Source organism: Amphiprion ocellaris, chromosome 3, assembly GCF_022539595.1.
Source record: "Amphiprion ocellaris isolate individual 3 ecotype Okinawa chromosome 3, ASM2253959v1, whole genome shotgun sequence".
In the NCBI taxonomy this organism is placed as follows: Eukaryota; Metazoa; Chordata; class Actinopteri; family Pomacentridae; genus Amphiprion; species Amphiprion ocellaris.
This window is the reverse complement of record NC_072768.1, coordinates 7009224-7032469: the sequence shown is the minus strand read 5'-3', so window position 1 is coordinate 7032469 and position 23246 is coordinate 7009224. Positions and strand designations below refer to the sequence as shown.

Sequence of the window (23246 nt, the reverse complement as noted above, 5' to 3'; positions counted from 1 at the left end):
CCCCCTGATTGCTTTGCCCCGTCTCTGGACCTCCCTGCTCTGGCATGACTCCATCATGGCCTTAGTCACCTCCCCTGCTCACCCCCCTCAGCCTCTCGCACACATATACACACTTTCCCACACACAGTGCACATTTCTACACATGCAGACACTATCTCTTCGCCCACCACGATACTGGGGTCCCCCTCTTTTAAGCCTGAGGAAAATGGCCGTCACGGAACCCCGCTAACGGGAGGCCTCCCCTTAACCGCAAACCAAGAGTAAGGAATGAGAGAGGGAGAGAGCGCAAATGTATTTCTGCTGCAATATTAGCTGATGGAGGGAGCAGGGGAAGGGAGGGAGGGAGCGGGGAGGGGGGGTGAAGGGGAAGAGGGAAGGATGAGGGTAGTAGAATGGGGGGACCACGGTGTGAGCATCTACCCACAGAACACTCTCCCACATGTGGAGTCAATTAGGAACAATCTTGTTTTCTACCGACTGCTGCAAAAGAGAGGAGGGTTTTCTGGAGCTCTACTGGTGTGTGTGTGTGTGTGTGTGTGTGTGTGTGTGTGTGTACATAAGAGAGAGAGTGAGGTAGGAGAGGGAGTTGAGAGGGCATGTTTTTCCGAAAATCTTGCAGAGAAATAGGCCGGATATTCGGTTTTATATCAAGCTGTTTTAAGCACAAAGAGCCTGCATCTGAGCACCTCTGCCTGCTGCTCACTGCTAAATGAGCATGACTTCAGAGACCTGCGACATGATTGCGACTAGAGAGCAAATGACACTCGAGGAAAAACATCAGTCCTCTTGGGCTCGGCATGCATGAATGATGCACACACGTGACAGGTGTGTGTGTGTGTGTGTGTGTGTGTGTGTGTGTGTGTGTGTGTGTGTGTGTGTGTGTGTGTGTGTGTGTATGTGTGTCTGTGTGTTGTTCTGCATCCTCACACCTATCATTGTCGTGCACGTCTGGTGAGACAGAAGTATCACTACTGACTCCTCTGGGAATCCCAGACACACGAAATCACAAGCCACTTCCTTGGTGTCAGACAAGAGGAAGTCTCCCCTTTAAAAGATTCATGGCAGCTTCAATTATGTATCCTCTTTCAAATTGTCGTGTTTAGACAGTTTTCATTATTCATCTGTTTCAAGATTGATGGTTCCCAGTCGGGTGGGTGGTGCGGCGTAAACAAGTGTCTACAGCACTGTTGATTTATCTGGGTAAGATCAAAACGGCAGGCACAAAACAAAGGTCCCTTGCTTTTCACGTCTGCATTAAAGGCCCATGAAAACAGTGACTTTTTTATATTTTGGGGGAGGTTTGTGTTGTTTCAAAGACTTTGAGCTTTAGAAAAATGTGCAGGAATGGGTTTCCTGACCCAGAGCTCAACTCAAACACAGGTGTGAAGGCAACAGCCGCGATGCAAAGAGTGAGTCGAAGCAGACACGAAGCTGTCAAGAGTGACCCTTCAAACGCTCGTACGCTACGTGCACATGATTGTTCACATTCCATCAAGGGCTCAAGCACAGGAAAGTGAGCCAAAACAGATGATAACCATATCTCAATATTTGCTGTAATAACTCTGTCATGGAACCAAAGAGAACCTTTCACTCCCAGGCACTGCAGAAATCCAGACCGCTACTTTCTCAACAGGGCAAACGGAGTGTGCGAACAACTCACGAGGAACATGCAAGGTAGAGCTTTGATTTGTGTCGACTTCAGTCTAAATCATGAGGAAAGGATGGCAGGTAAAGAAAACATGCTTGTTAAATTTTTTTTTGCGTGTGAGGAAGAGTGACTTTGAGATCTCGCCACAAAAGGCCAGCTGCTGCTTGGGGCTTTATGACATCAGCTAACCTGCCTCACCTTAGTCACCCAGTGAGTTCCCCCATCAAAAATAGCTCGTGACACAAAATCTGAGGTTTTAAAGTCCCTAAAATGCCCCCACAATGAGAAAAAAAATCCTACAGTGGGTTTGGTGTTAGAGAGAAGGAGAGAGTGTTATTGTGGTGAGTTCTCCGCCTCCCACCGTGTATTGGACAGGAGTTAGTGAGTTAATGCCATCACCACAACACACTAACCAGGCTAAAGTGGGAGTGGGAGGATGAGTGTTTGTGTGTGTTTATGTTTTCTCACCAGCTGAACATAGGCTACTTTATAGTCGGGTTGCTTAACCTTCTGGTACAGGTGATTCCTCTTCTTGTTGGAGCCTGAGAAACACACAGAACAGCAGGTATTGCTTTTGTTGGCAAACAGGAACAACAAAACACGAGCAAATTTTAGCTGCAGCAGACAGTGGGACAGAGTGATAATGACTATATGAATGTGGTGAGAGTAAGTCTGGGCAATATGACAATATAACGTTATGATGATGGAAATCTTTGCAGGTTATCCTGTAGAGATTTTGCTATGCTGTTTGCAGTTGGGCAGGGTGCCATTTAAAATTTCTAGATGAGTTAAACAATGGTAAGCAATGCTGCAGATGAATGAGAAGGATGCATCAGTGTAATAAAAAGTGTCACTTTGAGAGGAATTCAATTCACCGGATTAGATAGTTAGTGTTTCACTATTGATTGATAGTGATTTATTTGATAAGACAGAACATGAAATAGCATTGAAATAGCAACTATTTTTACAAAATGAATCATTTGTCATTTCTAAAGTATAAAAGTCCCAGAAAATTCAATGACATCAGTTAGGGCTCTTAGGAAATAGTGATGGATATTTTTCCTTGTTTTCTAATGTTACAAAAACTCAGAAAATATTCGATTAAATAATCATTAGGTAATCAGTGTTGTGTTTACACATATGCTGTGTGAAAATCTTTTAGCCGAACTGGGCAACTAAAGCACTATCCTGGCATCCTACACAGCAGTTATGACATCGTGATTCAGTGCTTTTTGAACAACAGATGTTTTGCTACACATTTTGATCCAACGTGAACATTTTGTTCAGATTTGTCAATTCCCCTTTATGGCATCATGTTTCATTCCTTCCTGAACAACAGACATTTTACTACACATTCTGTTCATTCCCCTTTATGACATTACGTTTCATTCCTTCCTGAACAACAGATATTTTACTTACACTTTTGTTCATTTCCCAGCAGAATAGAGAATAGTTTGTGTATGTGTGGTAAAAGCAGGGCCTGATCTTGTTGACCATGGAACGCAGGTTAACCTCTTCCCCAGCTGGAAATGATGATGACATCATCCTCTCTCCTGTCAGACCTCTCCAAGTCTAGTAGTCCGGGGACTCGGGGAGCTGCTGAGTGTGTCTAAGTGTACGCATGTGTGCATGGAGGCAGGCTAGGGACTTAGCTTCAAATAAATCACAGGAAAATTTTTACTACACTCCAACGCACTCCATGCAGGTATCTAAATCTTTACGTTGCTACAAAAACTACTACCAGTGATGGATAATGACGGCGGCATCAAATGGTTCATCTCTGCCTGAGAACTCTAATCTCAATGAGAACCTGGTGGTCAAGTCAACAGGCCCTCTGAGTAACTGCCATTACCATGGGAACGGTTTATGACATGAAAAACAAGGGAAACATTCCGCTGTAATGAGTCATTTGTGTGTGTGCGTACGTGTGTGTGTGTGTGTGTCCGTGCATGTCTATGTGTGTGTGGTACGCATAGCTAGTAATCACTAGCCAGGCAGCCCACTGCTAAGGGAAAGCCCTGAGCAGGGTTGTAAAACACCCCCCTCCACGCCACCCTGCCTAAGTGGAGGCCCCTGTGTGGGTGGGAGACAGAGGTAACAAAGTGTATGTGCCTGTGCGAGTGTGTGTGTGTGTGTGTGTGTGTGTGTGTGTGTGTGTGTGTGTGTTTGTGATTAGGGTGTTGAGGAAATCCACAGGGAAATACTACAACCTTTCAAAGAGCAAGGTAAGACTGTGACCCATCTCCTAATAAACAAAACAAGCACGAGACGCGCGCGCGCACACACACACACACACACAGCTACACACCTAGAGGAGATACAGCAGTGTGTTCCTCTGACTTTGTGTAGCCCCTTCCTAACACATACAGACACACAGACAGAGCTTTCATACAACACTCGCAAACGCAAGCACAATTTCTCCCACTTTGAGATTGCGGTTTGGCAGCCAGCTATCACGTTACAAATCCCAGACCGGAGGGGTAACCATGGCAACTCCTTCCAAAATACCCCTGCCGCACATGGAGGGAAGAAAGGGTTGTTTGCGCCCCTCACTCTTCTCAGCCTGTTCCCGTCTTTACACTGCCAATGGAGTGGAACCCCTGACGCAGACAGGGATACCTTCTCTGACGCACCTCGGGATAACCGGGGGCCCTAAGCCTCTCTTTCTTCTCCATCTCCCCCCTCAATACTCACTGCTTTCCTTCCACTCACTGCACCGAGGGGCTTTCCTTTTCCCTAAGCTTCTAATGACACTGCCCTAATAAACAGTGTTAACCGGTTCTCCACAACGTAGGCTAGGCTAAGCTAGGCGCCTCGCTACTCCTCCCTTCCAGTCTCTCCTCCAGAGGTAGAGGGGGCTCCTCTTGGCCCTTCATACTTGGTGTTCAGCATCTCCCCACCTTCCCGTCACCCAAATGTCCTCTTCCTTGTGCCTTCCGTGAATTAGCAAATTCCTAGAATTGTAGAGAGCCCCCCACTCCCAAGTCAGTTCATGCAAACTTAAGCTGTTCCTTCCCCTCATAAAAAGCCAAAAGGATTATTAAATCAATGATATAACACTGGTCCTGGCGCTATAATCATCCTTGATGAGAGGGCAGGAAAGGGGGAGCAGGGATTTTGGGTTGGGATGAAGCATTTGTGGCCCTGAAGCGGCAAGTTTGTAAGTGAATAGTATGTGTTTGTGTAGAGGGAGCGTGGGGTGTCCTGGGACAGCTGGAGGCTGGAGTGCTGCTGCAGCAGATTGTCAGATAAGCAGCTGTGTGTGTTAAGGGGAAAGGAGAACCAGGCACGCTAACCACTACCGCAACTAGCCGCTGGAAAACACTCCCGCTGCTGCATGTCAGTGGAAGAGCGTCTACATCATAAACCGAAACTGCTAATCGCCGCTGACAGTCTCCAAAACACAATCAATTAGACTTTATGCTTCTGAAAACACTTTTTCTGTGAATTCCACACACCATAACCAAAATTCAATTTCCAAAACTGTCCACAAACGAAAAGAGTATTTGCTTTGATATAAAACCTTTTGAATTATAGTGGAAATAAACCTAATATGCAGTTAGTTTTATCTGGAAAATAAAAATATATATATTAACACAACCTCATGTTAAGTCCAGTAGGTTTACACATCAACTTCCCTCATACCACCTTCTGTCAGAAATAGTTTCAAAACATTTAACGACTGTATTTTGATATTTACATCAACCAAAAAGATTCTTAGCTTTAAACTTTTCTTAACAAATAAGCATGTAAAAAAAATTAAGGCCACAGGAACATTGCAGGGAGTGCAATGCAAAGTCAAATTAAATCAAACATATGATGCTACAACTATTTTCAATATATTACAAAGCGAAAATTTGCACAGTTCTCATTATCTGTAACTAATCTGCAATAGAAGTATGTCATATAGAAGATTATTTATTTTAATTTAAGGGTCCACAAATACACAAGTTTTTTGTTTTGAAAACTTTATTCGCAAGACACGTTTGCTGACGTGCAGGCTCCACGTGCACACAAGAAACAGGAGAGAAATGTTGAAGATTTGGTTGCAAAAAGAACCACAATGTCAGCTGTATAAAAAATATTTCATCTACAAAGAGGAGGACATTGACCAAAAACAGGTATTCCCCTGGCACTGTTTCACAACACATAACAAGAGGCAACATGACTAATTTGATTGGCCTTTTAAATCAGCACCACAAAACTTTGTGTGATGCGTGCAAAACCAGGTTTAAATGCCATCCAAGGCAAGAAATTACTCTGGATTTCTTTGGCAGCGTTACACCATGCGAAGTATGTTCCAAACTACTTTTTTCAGTTTTTTTGAATTAATTTTTTATTTTCTATGCACACTCCCCTACAAAATTACCCCAGATCATACTAGAATGATTAATTCCTTCCAAATGAAGTTATACAAGTCATCCGGTGAATTTTTTCATAACACTGTGTACGTACGTGTGTACGTGTGTGTGGGTATGTGTATATATATATATATATATATATATATATATATATATATATATATATATATATATATATATATATATATATATATATATATATATATATAATGCAACTGTCTCCTACTGTGAATGAATAATGCCTTAGTTTAAAATTATGGCAATCTAGTTCATTTTAGCAACACTAAGCATGTGGATAATGTGCTTTTAAGTAGTTCGATAGGTTCCAATCCATGCTTTGATCATATTTTCAGACATCTTTCAAGTCTATTTGATATTCGAGGGTAGATTTTAGGTGGAGGTCAGACTCTCTATTTTACCATATCATCAATTCCAGGCTTTAATAGGTGAAGGAAGTCTTGTATGTAACAGAATAGAATAGTTTCTAATCAAATGTCCACACAATATAATTCAGACAGTAATTAATTATTGTTATAAGGCCATATTTCTATTTCTATGCCACCACTTTGTGTTTGTATGACTGAACTGGTGAGTGAGTGAGCACCATTTGCTTGATGTACCAACAACAGCTGCAGTTCAACTTTAGGATTTTAATTTGGATGAAATGTCTGTGGCTTGGTAATGCATACCATGAATCAAGTGTTTTCACCACCCTCTCCAAACAGTTTGGACAGACTCCACGTCTTTACATAGATGTACAATCATGGTGTTTTGTAAAGTTCTTCCACCACTAGCTTTCCTTGTCATAAAGGCCAGTGACTCAGGCAATATAGGGTTTTTTTTTAATCTATAAACATTCATGCTCATTGCACTTAATATGATGTGGCCAACAAAACTCATTCTCTGCAGGAAACCAAACTAAAAAGCCTCAACTAACCTCTACAGAGGTAATGTTTATACCAGTTCTTCCACCCACCTACAGGGTGGAGTTATTACTTACACATTCAAATTGCAATATCTTTGCAACTTCTGTGGCGTTTGCCTCAATTTGTTGGACTTTAAACATTATTTTAACAGTAATCTTAAGGAGAATTGTGTACAAAAATGTGGAAATTAGCATTCTGGACCACTGTCAGTAATGAATCTTATCTAAAAGTGTTACATAAGGTAGAGGTTCTGGACTTCATTCAGATTTGACCCATGAACAGTCAGACTCAATTCAAACAGATCCAGGGATAATTAGACCCGACCCAAAACACAGTCGACCCGAACATAACCAAACAGAGAGAGAACACAAGCCCTGGCAGCGGCATGATGATAGTTTATGAGGCCGTGTCAGCCACTCCAAGTTCTGTAAATGTTAATAGCTCTCTGTGGGTGCTGGTGCAAAGCAGCGAAGACACTCACCAAACTGTATCCTAGTGCGGACTGCTCCCACAGGGACGTTATAGATCTTCTCCAAGTAGTTCTTTACGTCATACTTGGTCATTCTGTCCAGAACAGATAGAGAAAAGAAAAAGACAGAGAAGAACAGGGGTTATGCACAGCTTCCAGGATCAGGGTTTGTATGTGACTTCAGTGTGTGTGTAGGAGGCCATAATGGAGTGAAGGAAGATGTATGAGGCTGCACTTGCAGAGTTACATGCGGGATCGCTGTCGATCGCATAACACCCCAAACACTTAATTGACACCTACATAAAAATGATGCAGGCCATTTCCACAATGCATTCCCATAAACTCTGCTGTTATATTATCTACTATAACGGACAGGACACTCCCGTGCAAAGCCATATTCAGCTTTTATTCTATGAAGCATAAAGTGGAAAGAGGAGAAATGTGAGTGTCAGTGTTCATCCAATTAGCTGTCTGCAAGTATTGATCGCGCCTGGTGAAACCCTACACAGGAAGTGGGCCTGGCACCAACTGATCCGGCGGGCCAGCCTAGCTAAAGCTAGCCCACTGGGCAGCATTTGGAACAGATTTCTCCGACTAGAGGAAGAAAGGCTTTTAACTGCTAATCAATCTAGCCAATTGAATTAGCCTGGTAGAAAGCACTTCCCAAATGCGTCTGACAAAGTGCTTAATAGCGACGCTGTGGTCTGACATGAGTGCCTCGGATATGGCGTCTGTGATCACCTCATATGTTTCTCTGATAGAAGAGGATAATGTAATATTCACAGATTTTCAGAGAAAAAAAGACCTGGACTTGTTGTAGCAATATTAGGTGAGGCACAGAACATTTGCATGAGAAAATCCTATCTGTGAACACAAAGACTCTTTGTACCTAAGAGTGACGTAATATATGTTTCCATGCTGTACAAACAATTGCCTTTTCCTCTATAATGGGCTAAACTTTGGCAAAGCCAGCAGTGATGCAGAACTAGAACACTTCTATTTGACCTGCTTAGTTGTGTATTGAGAGAGGTAAGCTTGCGTTTACGATACTTGAGTAAGTATTTCCACATTTGATTCCACCATTACACAGAGCATGATGGCTTAATGTGGTGACTCTTGAGAATGATAGGGTTTTCTACCCTATATCAAATTTAAGTGAAGGGCAAACCAAGCTTCCCTTCTGTCTCTCTCAGAGTCACAAGGGATTCAGGACCACTGGGGGTGTTACTGTGGAGGGGTTTGTTCATCACTGAACTTGTTGAAGCCCCTTCTAGACTTATTTGAATCCCTTCACCAAGTCAAGAGGAAAGAGATGTTTCCAGAGATGTGGCACACAGATGCACCTCTCTGCTCCACCTCCCCCCATAACTCCTGTCTCACAGTGTGTACCAGAGGGCAGTGAAACAGAGCGCAGTGACCAGGGGTACTTGAGATCAAGAGAGGAAGAAAGAATGATTGCGCTGAGAGACGGGTTTTCCTAGAAAGTAGGGGCGGGGAACTGGAAGAGAGGAAAGTGGCTTGGGGACTGTGAGATCTCCTCTGGATCATTAGCAGAGGGAACACTGATCCTGATTAATGAGGAGAACATTTTCTAAATCCCTACTGCTTTTACCACTCCAATTACTCAGCCACCAAGAACAATGAAATAGTATTTATGAAGCATGCCCAAGCACAGTAATGTCGGTTATTCCACAAAGACGTCCATGCATGTACAAAAACGCTTAATGAATGGGTATGAATTATAGCCGAAAAACCACATAAATGACACACAGATTTAAAAAATGAAAGAAATAAGACTGTCACACATAAAAACTTCAATTGCCTGGTTTAGGAGTCTGAAAAACCCTCTCCAGTGAGAATCAAGGTTTCAACGACATGACTGAGCTTTTCCACCTTACACTGCCAGTGCCACAGGGTTTAATATGTAGAAAACCTAAGGTACCAGTCCTGCTAACTTGTAGATTTTGGCTTTCTGTATCATTTGTAAAGTTTATACAATGGCTGTATACCAGATGTCTATAACTTTCACAACCACATCCATGTCAGTGGCTTGCACCTTGCAACAACAATTTGCCACCGTGCCGAGCAAAGTCTGTGTGCAGTTCAGTGCACCAGCTCACAAGCTCACAATTGCTCAACTATGCTGAACTTTGAGCACCGCGCGCTGTGACGTATGCCTGCACGACCAATAGCAACAAGGCATCTCCATGGCTAAGGTGTTTGCAACAAATCGGCAGCTTCCCGCTCAAAAAGAGGAGGTGACATCGTCTCAGTGGAAGTTTTGGAAAACTCCATCTATTTTGCTCGTGCGCCACGACTCCATCCAAACACTGCGTTGAACCTAGTACCCAGCGCACACTGCGTCCTGTCTGAAAGGGCCATTGCACTGAAAGAACATTTCAAGTGTATTTGCAATGCATACTTAGGTTGCCTATTGGACCACAACTGGCTTGAAAACTTGTGACGTCACAAATCATGCTCACAGGGGCATTCCTCACTCTCTTCTATGTATAAATGACAAAACACACTTTTGATTGTATTTTAGCAGACAATCAAAAGTTTAATGTAATTGCTCAATGAACGACAATATAATAAGAAAGTTGAACAAAAAATCATTAACTGAAACAGAAATGGCTGCAAGGGGTAAAAAGTGAGTGAGGAGGAGTCATACTAAAACGGTAAAGATTGTTAAAGTAGCTACTAGCTCGTTCACTACGGCAAACTTTAGCATGACAATAAGACTCAAGGTGAGCATCCTGCATCTGCAAGGTTTCTCACAGGCAAAGTGTTTCCAAAATATTGACAAAGGCTGAGGACCATAAAGGTAGCGGTCAGCCAAGAACACTGAGGACAGCAGAAGAAAGACACAACACTTTGAAAAAGGGCACAAGCAGCACAATCAGGCCAGAACTGGTACACACCAGAGGGACCCTGCAGCATCCCTCTACAGACTGGAGAACACTGGTTAGAGGTGGTCCCTCTAAAAGACTTTGTACCAAAGAGCCTGCTCTTTGATGTGGAAATAAAGCCAAGCAACTCACATACGAACGAGGCTCTAACAGAAAATGGTTTCTTTGCAGTACGACGATGAGGGTCTGCAGGCAACAGTGAAGCATGTTGGAAGTTCCCTGCAGGTTCCTCTCATTTCTACCGATGGAGGTGGTGATTAAATCAGAATTGGTAGTCCCCTTAATACTGAGAAAAAGAAACCAAGAATATTATTCACCCCACAATACCTTCTGGAGTTTGATAATTTCCACATTCAACTGGCCCAAAAATATAGCCATTTAGCCATAGATTGGTGAACAACCATCTTCAGTGACGAGAAGAGCAGGGGGTCCTTCAATAGATAGTATTCACCCCACAGAGTCCTGATCTCAATATTAAGTCACTCAAGGGTTACATGAGGAGACAAAATTGACAGTCAGAATCTAGAGAAAAAACCTTGGAAAGTTCTTCACATTGTTGGTACAGCATACCTGCCTCGTCCTGTTTAAAAGGTGGTCACCACATATTGATGACTTTATTTTATTTGAAGGGAATTGAAAAATAAAAACTATTCACTGCATTATTTTTGAAAGCATCCTCACTTTAGAACCTTTTTTCTCAGTTGCCTAAAACTTTTGCTCACAAACGCACACACATAAGCACTGTGCAAAACAGTTATACGGGTTACATTAGATAGCTGTTTTCTCTCTGACCTGAGTCAATACATGACTCCCATCTCGGCTACAAACTAGAATGCAGTCTGAGAGAAAGCCTTGGGCTGAAAGCTGAGGAGAAAATGTCAAGTTAAGCGTGTACATAAACAAGGCTAAACTTAGACAAAGGGCGTGGTGTCTCCAACAGTGATGCAGGCAGCATCTGATCATCATCCCAGTATAAACACCCATCTGACTCCAGAAGCTAACCTTTCACACTTCTGCCTCTCAGGAAGAATGAAAACCTGTCTCCAGCAACTGCTAAGGCTAAAGGCATCGTTCCTCAGCAACTGGTATATATTTATACGCAAACACACATGCTACAAAGATTCCTAGGCCAAGATGATGAAAGAACTCCAAACACAAAACCTAGAAGGGCATCAGATGACGCAGACGATGGATTAGATTCAATTATGGTCCGTTGTTGCCAAGCAGGTTTAGAGCAGGCACACTGGCCTCACTGTCAGAAAAACTGTTTAAAAAGTCATATTGTTCTTTATTGTTCAGTGGAAATATAGAAGGGACATATAAGATCTAAATCTAATGTCAAGTGGTGATTGAAGAAACAATGGATGGAGGCGTGGATGAAATGAACAGGGTAAACGTGATGCCTTTGTTGTGCCACACTGTGACATAGTTGTTTGTGTATGACAATATAGCAGATTCGTCAATCTGCAGATTATCCCAGACACCTCTGTCAGCTGCTTTCAAATGTAATCCTATCCCTTGCAATGAATCTACATGCTCCTGGATATTTCCTATTCTTAAATACGGGCTAACTTACACTGAGCCAAGAAGATTATGAGTATCAGTTCCAGTAGTTTGAGGCGGTCCATTTACACCTGTGCTCCGAAAGCGTACGAGAGAAGTAGGTGAAAGGGCACAGTTGAAAAAATGCAAGACAAGACACAGGCAGCTTTGACTGTTTGACAATGATGTATTCTAAAAGCTGAGAGACTACTGCATGCCACTTGTCCATTAATGTGCTAGTGCTAAAAGAACATCTGCCAGGTAAATGGGTGGTGCCTCTGCTGGACATAAAAGATGGCTTTTATAGCCACCCACTCACTATGATCCTCAAACACAAATAATGCACAACAAATATTGACCGAAACACATTCTGCATATTTGGACATTTGGATGAAAACCTTTTTTATGAATGACGTTAAAGAAAACGCTCTTTCTTTATGAGTGATGTTAAAGAAAACAAGGACCTGGGATGTCCTAAGAAGCTTACCGTCAAACTGTAACCAGTTTGATACCAGCTGACGACTTAGGATTTGTTCAGACTGCTGGCAAATCAGCTTTGCTTTTCAAATCTGATCTTTAGGACAGACTGTACACTAGGCCTGGGCGATAAAACAATAGCTACATGTACCAGCTATAGAAACTGAATTAATAGCAAGAACACTGTTTAACAGCTCCACTTAAATGTATTACATGCAAAACACCAAGAAAAACTGTAAAAACAACATCAAGTTTGTTTTTATGAAAAACTCCCTGGTTCATAAAAACTCAATCACACATTGATAAAGGAGCCCAGTTGCCCTTCATTGTTCTCCCAATGGCTGCCATGCAGGTTCCCAGAGGTGTGCTAGACCGCTTCTCATCACATCCGTCATTTTAGTTACCCTTGTAAGACGTGCCTCATGGTCAAAAAACACCAATGACCTCCTGACTTAAGAGACTCGCTGCTCAAAGACTGAAGGACTTGCTGTTGGGGTGCACACGAAGGCAATTATGGAATTCCTATCTGGCAATATCCAATCTTGAGCAGCCACTTGGAACCTTAACCTCAGCCCAGTGCGGCAGCTTTGCCATGGTCAACCTTCACTCACTTCTAGTTATTGTGTTGTGTGTTGATAAACAGGCTAAAGAGCTTAGATTCAAAGTTAAGTGGTTAAACTCAAATAAAACTTTTTTCAACCAGGTCTTCATTCAAAAACGTGTCATTAAAAATTATCAGTATAAATATCAATACTCACTAACTGTGATTGACTTTTCAGCTTGATGACCCAGCTCTACTGTCTGCACTGTTATTTTTGATCAGTTGTAGTGTTCAGATCAGATTTGTGCATCCGGACATCACCGACCTATTCACATGGGTTGCTGTGGAATCGTCAGAGGCATCACTACATAGCTATTTGTTATTCCAGATTTTCCTGTACAGAAGTCACTCCCAAAACTGTCTGAATATAATTTATTTCAGCATCATGTTTTCTTCCATAACGCTCTAGTAGAAGCATGGATTTTGCTCAGTTTTCCCACCAGTCTGATAAAAGCATCTGCTAAATGAAACTGTAGAATTGTAGTCTGGATTTGATGTCATTGTTGTGTGTCGCTTTCTGAATGACGCAAAAGATGCTTTGAAATCTGATTGGAGCATCCAGACCATTCAGACTGAGACACATCTGCACAAATTTAATAGGAAACACATGTTAAAGCACCTCCAATTGTGGTTTTGGTTCTGATTTATAAACATCGCATGTCATGTAGTTTTGTTGGGTTTTTTTTTTTGCTGTACAGACATTTTTAAAATCAATCTGGATACAGTTTGTGTATGCCAAAAACCTGATTTCAGCAGGCACTTTGAAGACCTTGATGGTTATGATCTCCTTTCTGTCTTTGTTTTTTTTTCTCCATTTTTCCTCTTTCGCCTTTATTTTTATTTTTTTGTCCAGTTGATAATGAAGAGGCAGACAGGAACAGGCTGTGGATGTGGGGAACGGGGAGGTAACAACAAAGGTCTCAGCAGAGACCTCAAACCATTGATGTTGCATTTGAGTGGCATGTCACATGCCTTCAGACAGCATAAATCACATGTTTAAAGCTCCACTCAACAAACAATTCCCGAGGCCACAATTCACTATATAAATACAAACTATACAAGTGCGCATGCATTAACAGATTAGTTCCATAGTTCTATTCCCTCAGCCGTCTATATGCTGACCCCAAATGACCCTGAGTAGGAAGACAAACTGATGTACACCCATTTATCTGGTTAACTACAAAACAATTGATTTAGCAGTGGGAAAGTGGGCAACTGAATAAACGTTATGTGAAAAACTACGATGATCTGGTAGCTTTGCTTCATCTTTTGGTAAAATCGTCACAGTGATTCATGTTTCAAAAATGTTGTGTGCACTCCACTATATAAACTGAATTCCTTGCCAGTCACTGTAAATTTGTATTTGCTGTAAAAACATCTGATCCCAAGAGCTGGGGAGTTGCTCTTGTCATGTCTTGCCTTCTTCAAGATAAATTTTACTTTGTACGGGATGATTCAGTGACCATGGTGCCTTTTGCGGCTACCATGAGTCCCTCTTAGAAAGGTGGCTTGTTTTAGCAACTTGACTTGGCAAACCACTGGAAGGCTTTTAATGTGGCTCCTTGTTTGATAGGAAATGGGTTGCATCTACTTTTGGGCTTTTTATAGTGCCCTTTTGGTTGGCAGATTATAAGAATTACCAGGGAATGGAAAAGAGGAGGACACAGAAACACATCAGGGTGATGGAGAGTTGCAGGCAACAGCTGTTTACTGCAGTTTAGAGGAATCTCATTCCTCCCTTCATCAGAAACTAGTTGGATTCAAGAATAAAAGGCTTGTCAGCAAGCTATACCACGGCCTCATCTCTCTGAATATAGACACCACGGACTATGTGAAACAAAGATGGGAGAAAGAAGCTGAACATAGAAATAACACAAGACATGTGGCTGAGTGCCTGGAAAACACAGGTATCCACCACCAACTCAAAGGCTTGGAGGGACTTTTGTTGGACGAACCTAATCCAATTCTTTATCACCCCTAAAAAGAAATCAAAACAAACTGGCACCAAACAAAACTGTTGGAGGGAATGTGGAAAGGTCATTATCCAGGTCTATTGGAATAAGGTGACGAGAAATTATATCAAAGGTCCTAGGTTTTAATATCTGCATGGCATTTACAACTCTTTATTTTGTATCATCCTTGATGGTATGAATGCAAATGATGCTTATCTCCTTAAGATTTTGCTGGCAGCAAGTAAAATAACCATCACAAAACATTGGCTCCAGAAAAATTGCCCTACCACAGCCCTCTTTGCCAACATTGCTAAGCAGCTGCATACTCTCGAGCAAAGGACTTACTCTATAAGACTCCAAAAAGACCAAGGAGAAAAATGATGGAGAAAATGGTGTGTGTATTTAGCCATTTAAACAGATAAACATTAACTACTATTGTCATTGTGATGCGCTGTTATTGTGATGCACAGACTTCCAATTCATTCCAGGACCCTCCCCGTCTTTGTTTGTCTAATTTATTTAGTTATTATTATTTTTCCTTTTTATATTTTATATGTTCTATTATCATTTTATTTATTCAAATTCTCTTTTTTGTCACTATTTTTCTTGTTGATGTTGGGGATATAGTTCCCCTGTTCCTTGCTCTGTAAATGTTCCTTTAAAAAACATGTTACAAATAAAAAGTTTTTTAAAAAATAGTTGGATTTGTTTTAAGTGTAACTCTGAGTTACTGTAAGTTACCTAATGTTACTGTGGAAAACCACATATAAAAAACAGTGCCAGAGTTGGCACAGGTCTTAATTTGTTAATTTGGTGACAGAATTCACCGTCTGATTTGTTTCTGCATCATTTAACACTGTAAAATGATGTAATGGTACAAGTGGAAAATATCAAGAGGATATACTTGTCAAACAGGAAAAAAACACATTAGCAAAAACTAACATTGCACTTTTACAATCACTGACTGACAAACAGGCCAACTTTACAATACAAATAATGGTCTCAAAAGAGCAGAAGCACTCCTCAGTAACACTGACCTGAATTGGCCCTTTGACATCTAATGCTGTGTGTTTCAATAAATCCCAAAGAATTTATGTGTACCAGTCTATAGTGCGTATAAATACACTACAGAGTAAACACCGAAGGTACACCAAACAATCCTTTCACACACGTACATGCACACACACAACATCAAAGTACATTGTGTCAAAGTGGCTTAGTGGTGAGAATGAAACAGGAGAGTTGTTTTCTGCACAGATGAAAGGCTAAAGAAAGCCGCTCCTCATTGTCGGCCTGCCCATTGTCAAGTTTGGGTTGAGATACGCACACTCTCTACTTTAACCCTCCCATCTAAATAGACAATACATGTACAGAAGTTGCTCAACACTAAGTATCAAGATCATAATAGCAGACTTTGTTTAGAGGAAAAGCCATTGAGGAACCTGAGACTTAGGGAGAGAAGAGACAGTTGAGAAGTTGAGAGTATAAGAGCAGCGTGTGAAGGATTACATTTATTGTTCGGGTTTTGGTCTGACAATAGAACAGAAATAGATCAAAGACCAGGTCATGATAGTCACTAAACTCCTTACAGAGAGACAGGTCAGTAAAGTTAGCTCCACTCATCTACCGGCTCGCTAGATGACTTCATACGACTTCAGCTGAAGTTAATTGCCATGAAAAATGACCCAGTTTCCAACGTGCGCTTGTGAAATGGAACAGGTGAACAGAATCAGTGGACGATTGCCATGGTGATCATAACATGGTTTGATCCAACAGGTACTGAACAGTCGTCGGAGTGGAAAGACAATGTAGGCTGCTGTGTAACAGGGTCAGTCTGCTCAAGTGTGATTACAGTGAGAAACCGCAGCATGGTCTGGTTTCATAGTTATTAGTCTGCATAGCATGAGATGTGACTGAGTAGTAGACTGAACACAAAATTCAATGGAGTGTTCTTTCCTTTGTGTGTGTGTGTGTATGTGTGTGTGTTAGCACTGGCCTCTAGCCACGCCAGGTGAGGTACAAGAGGTGAGTGTGTGGGTGTAAACCTAGAAATTTGATGATGTTCTAGAGCAGAGAGGAAATACTTATATAGCACAAAAGGTTCGAGAACAATCAAAAAGACAAACAAATACTTCCCTCTAGCAGGCAGAGAGAGAATTACGAGAGAACACAGCCCAGGTGTCTCAAACAACAAGTGCCAAAGAGGGATTGGTTTTGGACACGTAGCAAAGCGTTTAAGAAAAGCACAATAAACAGCAGAGCCCAGGGTGGGACAGACGGAAAGGACACAGAGAGACATGCGCAGATGCTAGCAAGCGAGTGGTACCGCAAACAATCATGAAAACTACAACAACAACAACAAAAAAAAAAGCAACAGGGAACGAGCCAAACAACTGTGGATATCTAGCTCCCAGGTGTCACTGAGATAAAGGCCACCTTGTGTTATTGCCCTGAGAACGCCAACATTACCACTTCTCATTAACAGCTGCTCGGCTCTACAATTTACCCACGCTTACACCGCCTACCCTCGAGAATCATAACTACAACTGCTTTCATTGCCATAATGACTCAGACTTTTCAATAAGCTGGAGTAGGAGTGATATTGGGTTTGTGTCATTGTTTCTCTATGCGCGTCCATTTTCTACATTGTTTGTACGATAAGTAAAAAAATAACAGTCTCGAGCACACACCGAGGCTCCCAGCAGCGTATCAATCAGCCGTGCACCTCTCGCAAGGCTTCAAAGACTGCGAGGGAAAAAAAGCCCTTACACACCCTTATAAACACACACGCACCCTGCATTTACCCACTTTTGAGCGTATATACACAAAGACACACACCGTTCTCACAAACTGACTCACCCACACTGACAAGCGTATGCACACACGTGCATGTACGCACACACGCATACAATTACATAAGCACCCTAGGAGTTTGGCAGAGAAGAGGCAAGAATCAGAGTGGGAGGCCAGGCACCTGGATGAACAGATTATGGTCTAAACCCCACCAGAGACACATAGATGATCTGCCTCAAACTTCAATTTTTCTCCCCAGTGTGGGCTCTGGGCCTCTCATTGCCTGAGGAGTACTGCTAACCTCAGTGACCTTGGCTCGCAGAGGTAGTCAAAATCAGCTCATCTCAACTAAGTGCTGATTCCTGTTGCATTTTATGACAGAATATATATTGTCCAAACCCACAAACTTCAGCCCAGTATAACTGCACACATATATGTTGGTCTTATTCCGGTGGGTACGTCAAAGGAGCGCTCATGTGCATAATTAGAAGGTGGTAAGGTGGTGCAATATGCAGCATATTTCATTAGACACAAGTGCTGGACAATTAACAAGAACATTTTGCTCATTTTGCTTGTATTTTCAGAGTAGATGTAATACAGTTTCCTCTATGTGACTGACGTTTCACATTTTTCTGTCTGTAACTTGGCCTGACCTTCCACAGCAGAGCCAAACAAAAGTTCTTTTAACCTTTCCTCCCACATCACTCCCCATGGCAGCCTTTCGCAAGTCATCGTTGCAACTAAGTTCATTAAAGATAGCCATATGGTGGTACACAGTGAGTACACTACTGGGACTAATGTCTCTGCTTTCTGTTCTTAAGGCTGTCACACCACCTGGTGGCCATGATACCCAACTCCAGGGGCAGAATATCTGCCCACCAAGGCCAGTACAGTGCCAGTGACAACAAAATACTGCCGCCTAAAATAATAAACATATATTTAGTGTATTACAGGTCAAAATGAGACTACTCTAATCTAATAAAAGCAATGCAGTAAAAGCTTGCTGTAAGTTTTTTTCCTTGCACTGCAAACGTTGCTTCTGAGTTGATACACTACTGTTCAAGTTTGTGGTCAACCAGGTAATTTCATGTTTTCCAATGAAAACTTACGCTTTTATTCATGTGATAACATATTTGCATCATTCGCTAACACAATGCAGCATTAGAACACAGGAGTGGTGGTTGCTGGGAATGGGCCTCTGTACCTCTATGTAAATATTCCATTAAAAATCAGCCGTGTCCAGCTAGAACAGTCATTTACCATATTAACAATGTCTAGACTGGATTTATCATTTATTAAATGTTATCTACACTGGAAAAAACAACTGCTTTTCTTTCAAAAATAAGGACATTTCTAAGTGACCCCAAACTTTTGAGCGGTATTCTATACCCACTTAGATGTTCCTTCATTCATCCTCAAGTAAAAGGTTCAAGCTCCTGTGATCATTACCAGCCAACCTAATGATAAAACAATATGTTGAATCTATGCCAGCTCTGAAATGCAACTCTGGGGCTGACCAACAGGATAGCGGTAATAAAAAAGCGTAATTATCTTTTCATCTATTTAAGTGAAAGTATCAAAAAGTCCCTAATCTGTCATCATTCTTTTTGTAACTATTAAGGCACTCTAATGGCTGCATACTGTTAATTAGAAAAGACACGGCCGTGTTACCCTGTGCAACCAATTATCCAATGATAACTGCACACATATAATTAAAGGCTGCAAATTTATACATCCTCCAGTCCTCTTTTGTCCTCTGGAAATTAGTTGTCTTCAGGCTGAGCATAAACTGAATTTCAGCTGCATTTTGCTGAAATATGCAAAGATGCAGACAATCCTGTTTCAGTTAGACACATTTTGTCTGTAAAAAAAAAAAAAAAAAAAAAAAAAAAGCCAGAATGGTCAGTGGACAAAAACACTCAGTGTGAACTACATTAACCAATATAATGTTAGCACGAGAAGGCCAATAAAACTCAAAGTGAACAATGAAGTCTTGACACATTTTAGTCTGGGAGCTCGAGGCAACAGTAAGCAGTTAAAGAAGAATGAGGAAATTAAGCACTTACCGGAAAGCTTTTAAAACAATATATCAAATGCAAAATTTAGCCAACAATAGACTTACTGAAGCCACAGGTACTATTAGTCTAAAACTATCTCTAAACAGCAACCAGCTCTGAATTACCATTCCTAATAGTAAACCTTATGAACTAAGGCAAAACGCAATCTGACTGCTAATAGTACAGAATTAAACAACAATTGCAAGCAAAGACTTACTCCATCGGGACGCGAAACTGGACAGTGTCAGCAGGCTGCTCTTTTCCCGGCCTCACCAGAGTCAGGAACCAGTTGGGTCTGAAGAGCCTCAGCTGGGGGTTCCCCAACTGGTAGAGAGGGTATCTGAGAGGAGAAAAAGGGGCTGATACTGATCATCGATTGCATCATTTTCAAACATCCTGTACGTCCTATAAACCACACCAACTGCAAGGAATACATTAAAGCTGCACAAGTGCTCATGTACAACTATGTGGTGCAATCATAGTTTTATTGGCAATAAGTGACGAATGCTGAAAGTTAAATGCTCCTCTGTGTTCATAAGGTTTGTGTGTAGGTTGTCACCTCAACATGAGCTTATGCGCCAAACACATCTTCACATCTTTTCCTGTAAATGTCAAGCTCACTTGAATGCATAAAAGGGCATGTTGGAGAATTTTATGACAACCACATAGTAGAGATGGCATGAAAAACACAGACAGAAAGACAGAAAAACAATGGCACACAAGAGTTTCTTTCTATACATCCTTCTATACATCCTTGTACTATCCTTATACTATCCTTGTGTCATTTCTGACCTTCCCTGAAAATTTCATCCAAATCCGTTAGTCCATTTTTCAGTAATGTTGCTAACAGACAGACAGATTCACAGATTAACAAACAAATGCTGATCATCACATAACTAGTAATAAAACAAATTCCAACAGAAAACTTTGTTGAAACATTGAATTGCCTTTTTTTCTGGTGTTTTACATATGTTTATTTAAAAGAGAATTTTGCAACATTAATTTTTCAGTGTTGATAGGCTATTACTAGTGACATCAAACTCAAGATTTTCGAGCTATTGCTCAAGACGGCTGCATCTTGGGCAAAGAAGCACATTTTAAATTACTTTTCATTAGGAATCAGTATAGAAATGATTATTCCAAAAATCAGAACAACAGTAAATATCAGCGATGGGCTAGTTCATAATCATTTGACCCCATTACAAAGATGCAAGGCTGCCCCTGACCAGAGAAGATTATAAAGCTACTAGATAAACCTGCCTGAACATAGTTTTCTTGTAAGTAAAATGAGAAACTGTCATTGCAGATGCCCACTTTTCCATTCAACCTCCAAATAAAGTCATTTTAGATCATTTAATGCCACTGTTTGCTTATTTATACAGCAGAATGTCCCAAGACTTCACAAAATGGCATAAATATTAACATAAATGCAACCTCTGAATATGAAGGATGAAATATAGTCAGTGCAGACATTTACCGAACTTCTGGAAAGACAATTTATGTTGAAGTCAAACGTCATTGAATTTCCCGAAGACCATTTCCTGTATATTTATTTAGCCCCGGGTTAAATCACTCAGAAACAATAAAACTACTGCTCCGGCACACTGGTACAGACACAGATGAGTTGCTTCAACATCTGCACTCCAATAAAACGATCTGACTGTCACAGTAACCCACGTATTTACTGCACTACGACTCCAGCTGCATGTTAACGGTAGTTTGTTTTTAGCTTAGCTGCTAATGGCTAGCTGCTAACGGCTAGCGACGCTCTCGTTGCGTAACATTAAACATTCTCTCTGAGCACATGAGTGGCCGCCTAAAACTTGCAGACATTTTTGCAACATGAACTAAAACAAGCCATGTTAAGAGCTATATTCAGACATACAGGAGAGCTGGAATCCTGGGACATGCTAACCTTAGCTCAGGTTTGCTACCAAACTGCCAGAAAATGTGACAAACGGCGATTTAACGGCAAGCGGAGGTGAGAAACAAATAAAAAAAACTGTGATACGTACAGCAGTCTTGTTACGGGCATCACTGCAACGGTTTGTTGGCAGACATAAGCTGCTAGCTAGTTGTTTTGTAGTTTTTCAAGGTTGTCATATGCTACACGTGTATGAATATACTTCCGGGAACAATGACCCCCGCGCAGGCGCACTGGATTCGCTCTGTCCTCAGTGCCCTTGAAGTGAAGTTCATAAAACTGCATCGGCCACTCAAAAACCAGGAGTCAAAACTGCCTTCCAGGCATTCTGATGTGCAGTGTTTGTCTATAGACTGTTGAAAAGTCTGTCAGTATGAGAGGCAATAAATATAAGCTGCTGATGTACTTTGTTTTCTTACTTTACAGTTAATGTTATCAATTATGTGATGCTCATACAGGTAAGCTATTGCGAATATTGGTTAAAAGGGGGGGGGGGGGCACTTTCTGATAATTTACACTCTGAAACAATTTATGGCTTCATTCCAGTGCCTTAGCTCACAACTTGATATAAATCTATAAACATTAACCCCCTTGCTACAATATGCAGAACATTTTATTTATATCCATCTGACCACCACAATGGGACACCTTGACTGTCAAAATGGGACATCATGTATTTCGATATGAAAAACAGAAATTAAAGAAGATTTGTAATGTCGACATTTATTGTCTTGAATAACCACACAATGAATGAATGAATGAATGAGCATTCATAAATAACATCTTGATGATTAGTTTAGTTAGGATTGGCTGGCTAGAATTAGTGGTTAGAGTACTGCATGTTGCTCAGACTGAATGAATACAACAACTAAACAGCTAAAATGCTTCATGTGATTCATTAAAAAGCATCTAACTTCCCAATTTAACTACAACTCTTAATTATGGAATCAAGTGTCACTGTACTTTTATGATGTAACACCAATGTGAACCTAATTTCTTCAAATCTCTCAAATTCCTTTTCAGCAATGTATAAGCATTTTGGGTAATTTTTTTTCCTGTTATTTGGACCACCACTATTCAAAATAGGCCAAGAGATAGATCCATCCATAATGTATTTATGATTTAAAGACTGAAAACTGTCCTCACGTGAATGTGAGTGTGGTTGTTTGTCTCTATGTGTAGTGCTGTGATAGATAGATAGATAGATAGATAGATAGATAGATAGATAGACAGATAGATAGATAGATAGATAGATAGATAGATAGATAGATAGATAGATAGATAGATAGATAGATAGATAGATAGATAGATAGATAGATAGATAGATAGATAGATAGATACCTGTCCAGGGTGTAACCTGCCTTCATCCGAAGTCAGCTGAGATAGACTATATATATATATATATATATATATATATATATATATATATATATATATATATATATATATATATATATATATATATATATATATATATATATATATATATTGACAACATGGTAAATGGTTACTTTTACACATGCACACATACTATGTATATTCAGTACACCTGGATAGATTGAGTCTTAGATATCCATAAATCAAATA

General features: G+C 40.9%; 1 protein-coding gene across 1 annotated transcript in view; it reads right to left on the bottom strand.

Moving 5' to 3' along the window:
* Positions 1–21895, bottom strand: part of mrpl23 (mitochondrial ribosomal protein L23) — a 44552-nt gene extending 22657 nt beyond the window's left edge. The window contains exons 1-4 of the mRNA XM_023284664.3: positions 21751–21895; positions 19953–20075; positions 7417–7499; positions 2117–2190 (exon numbers count right to left, since the gene is read on the bottom strand). Of these exons, the coding sequence (XP_023140432.1) occupies positions 2117–2190; positions 7417–7499; positions 19953–20075; positions 21751–21770 (300 nt within the window). The 5' untranslated portion in view covers positions 21771–21895. The remainder of the gene's footprint in view (positions 1–2116; positions 2191–7416; positions 7500–19952; positions 20076–21750) is intronic.
* Between the last annotated feature and the right edge of the window lie 1351 nt (positions 21896–23246).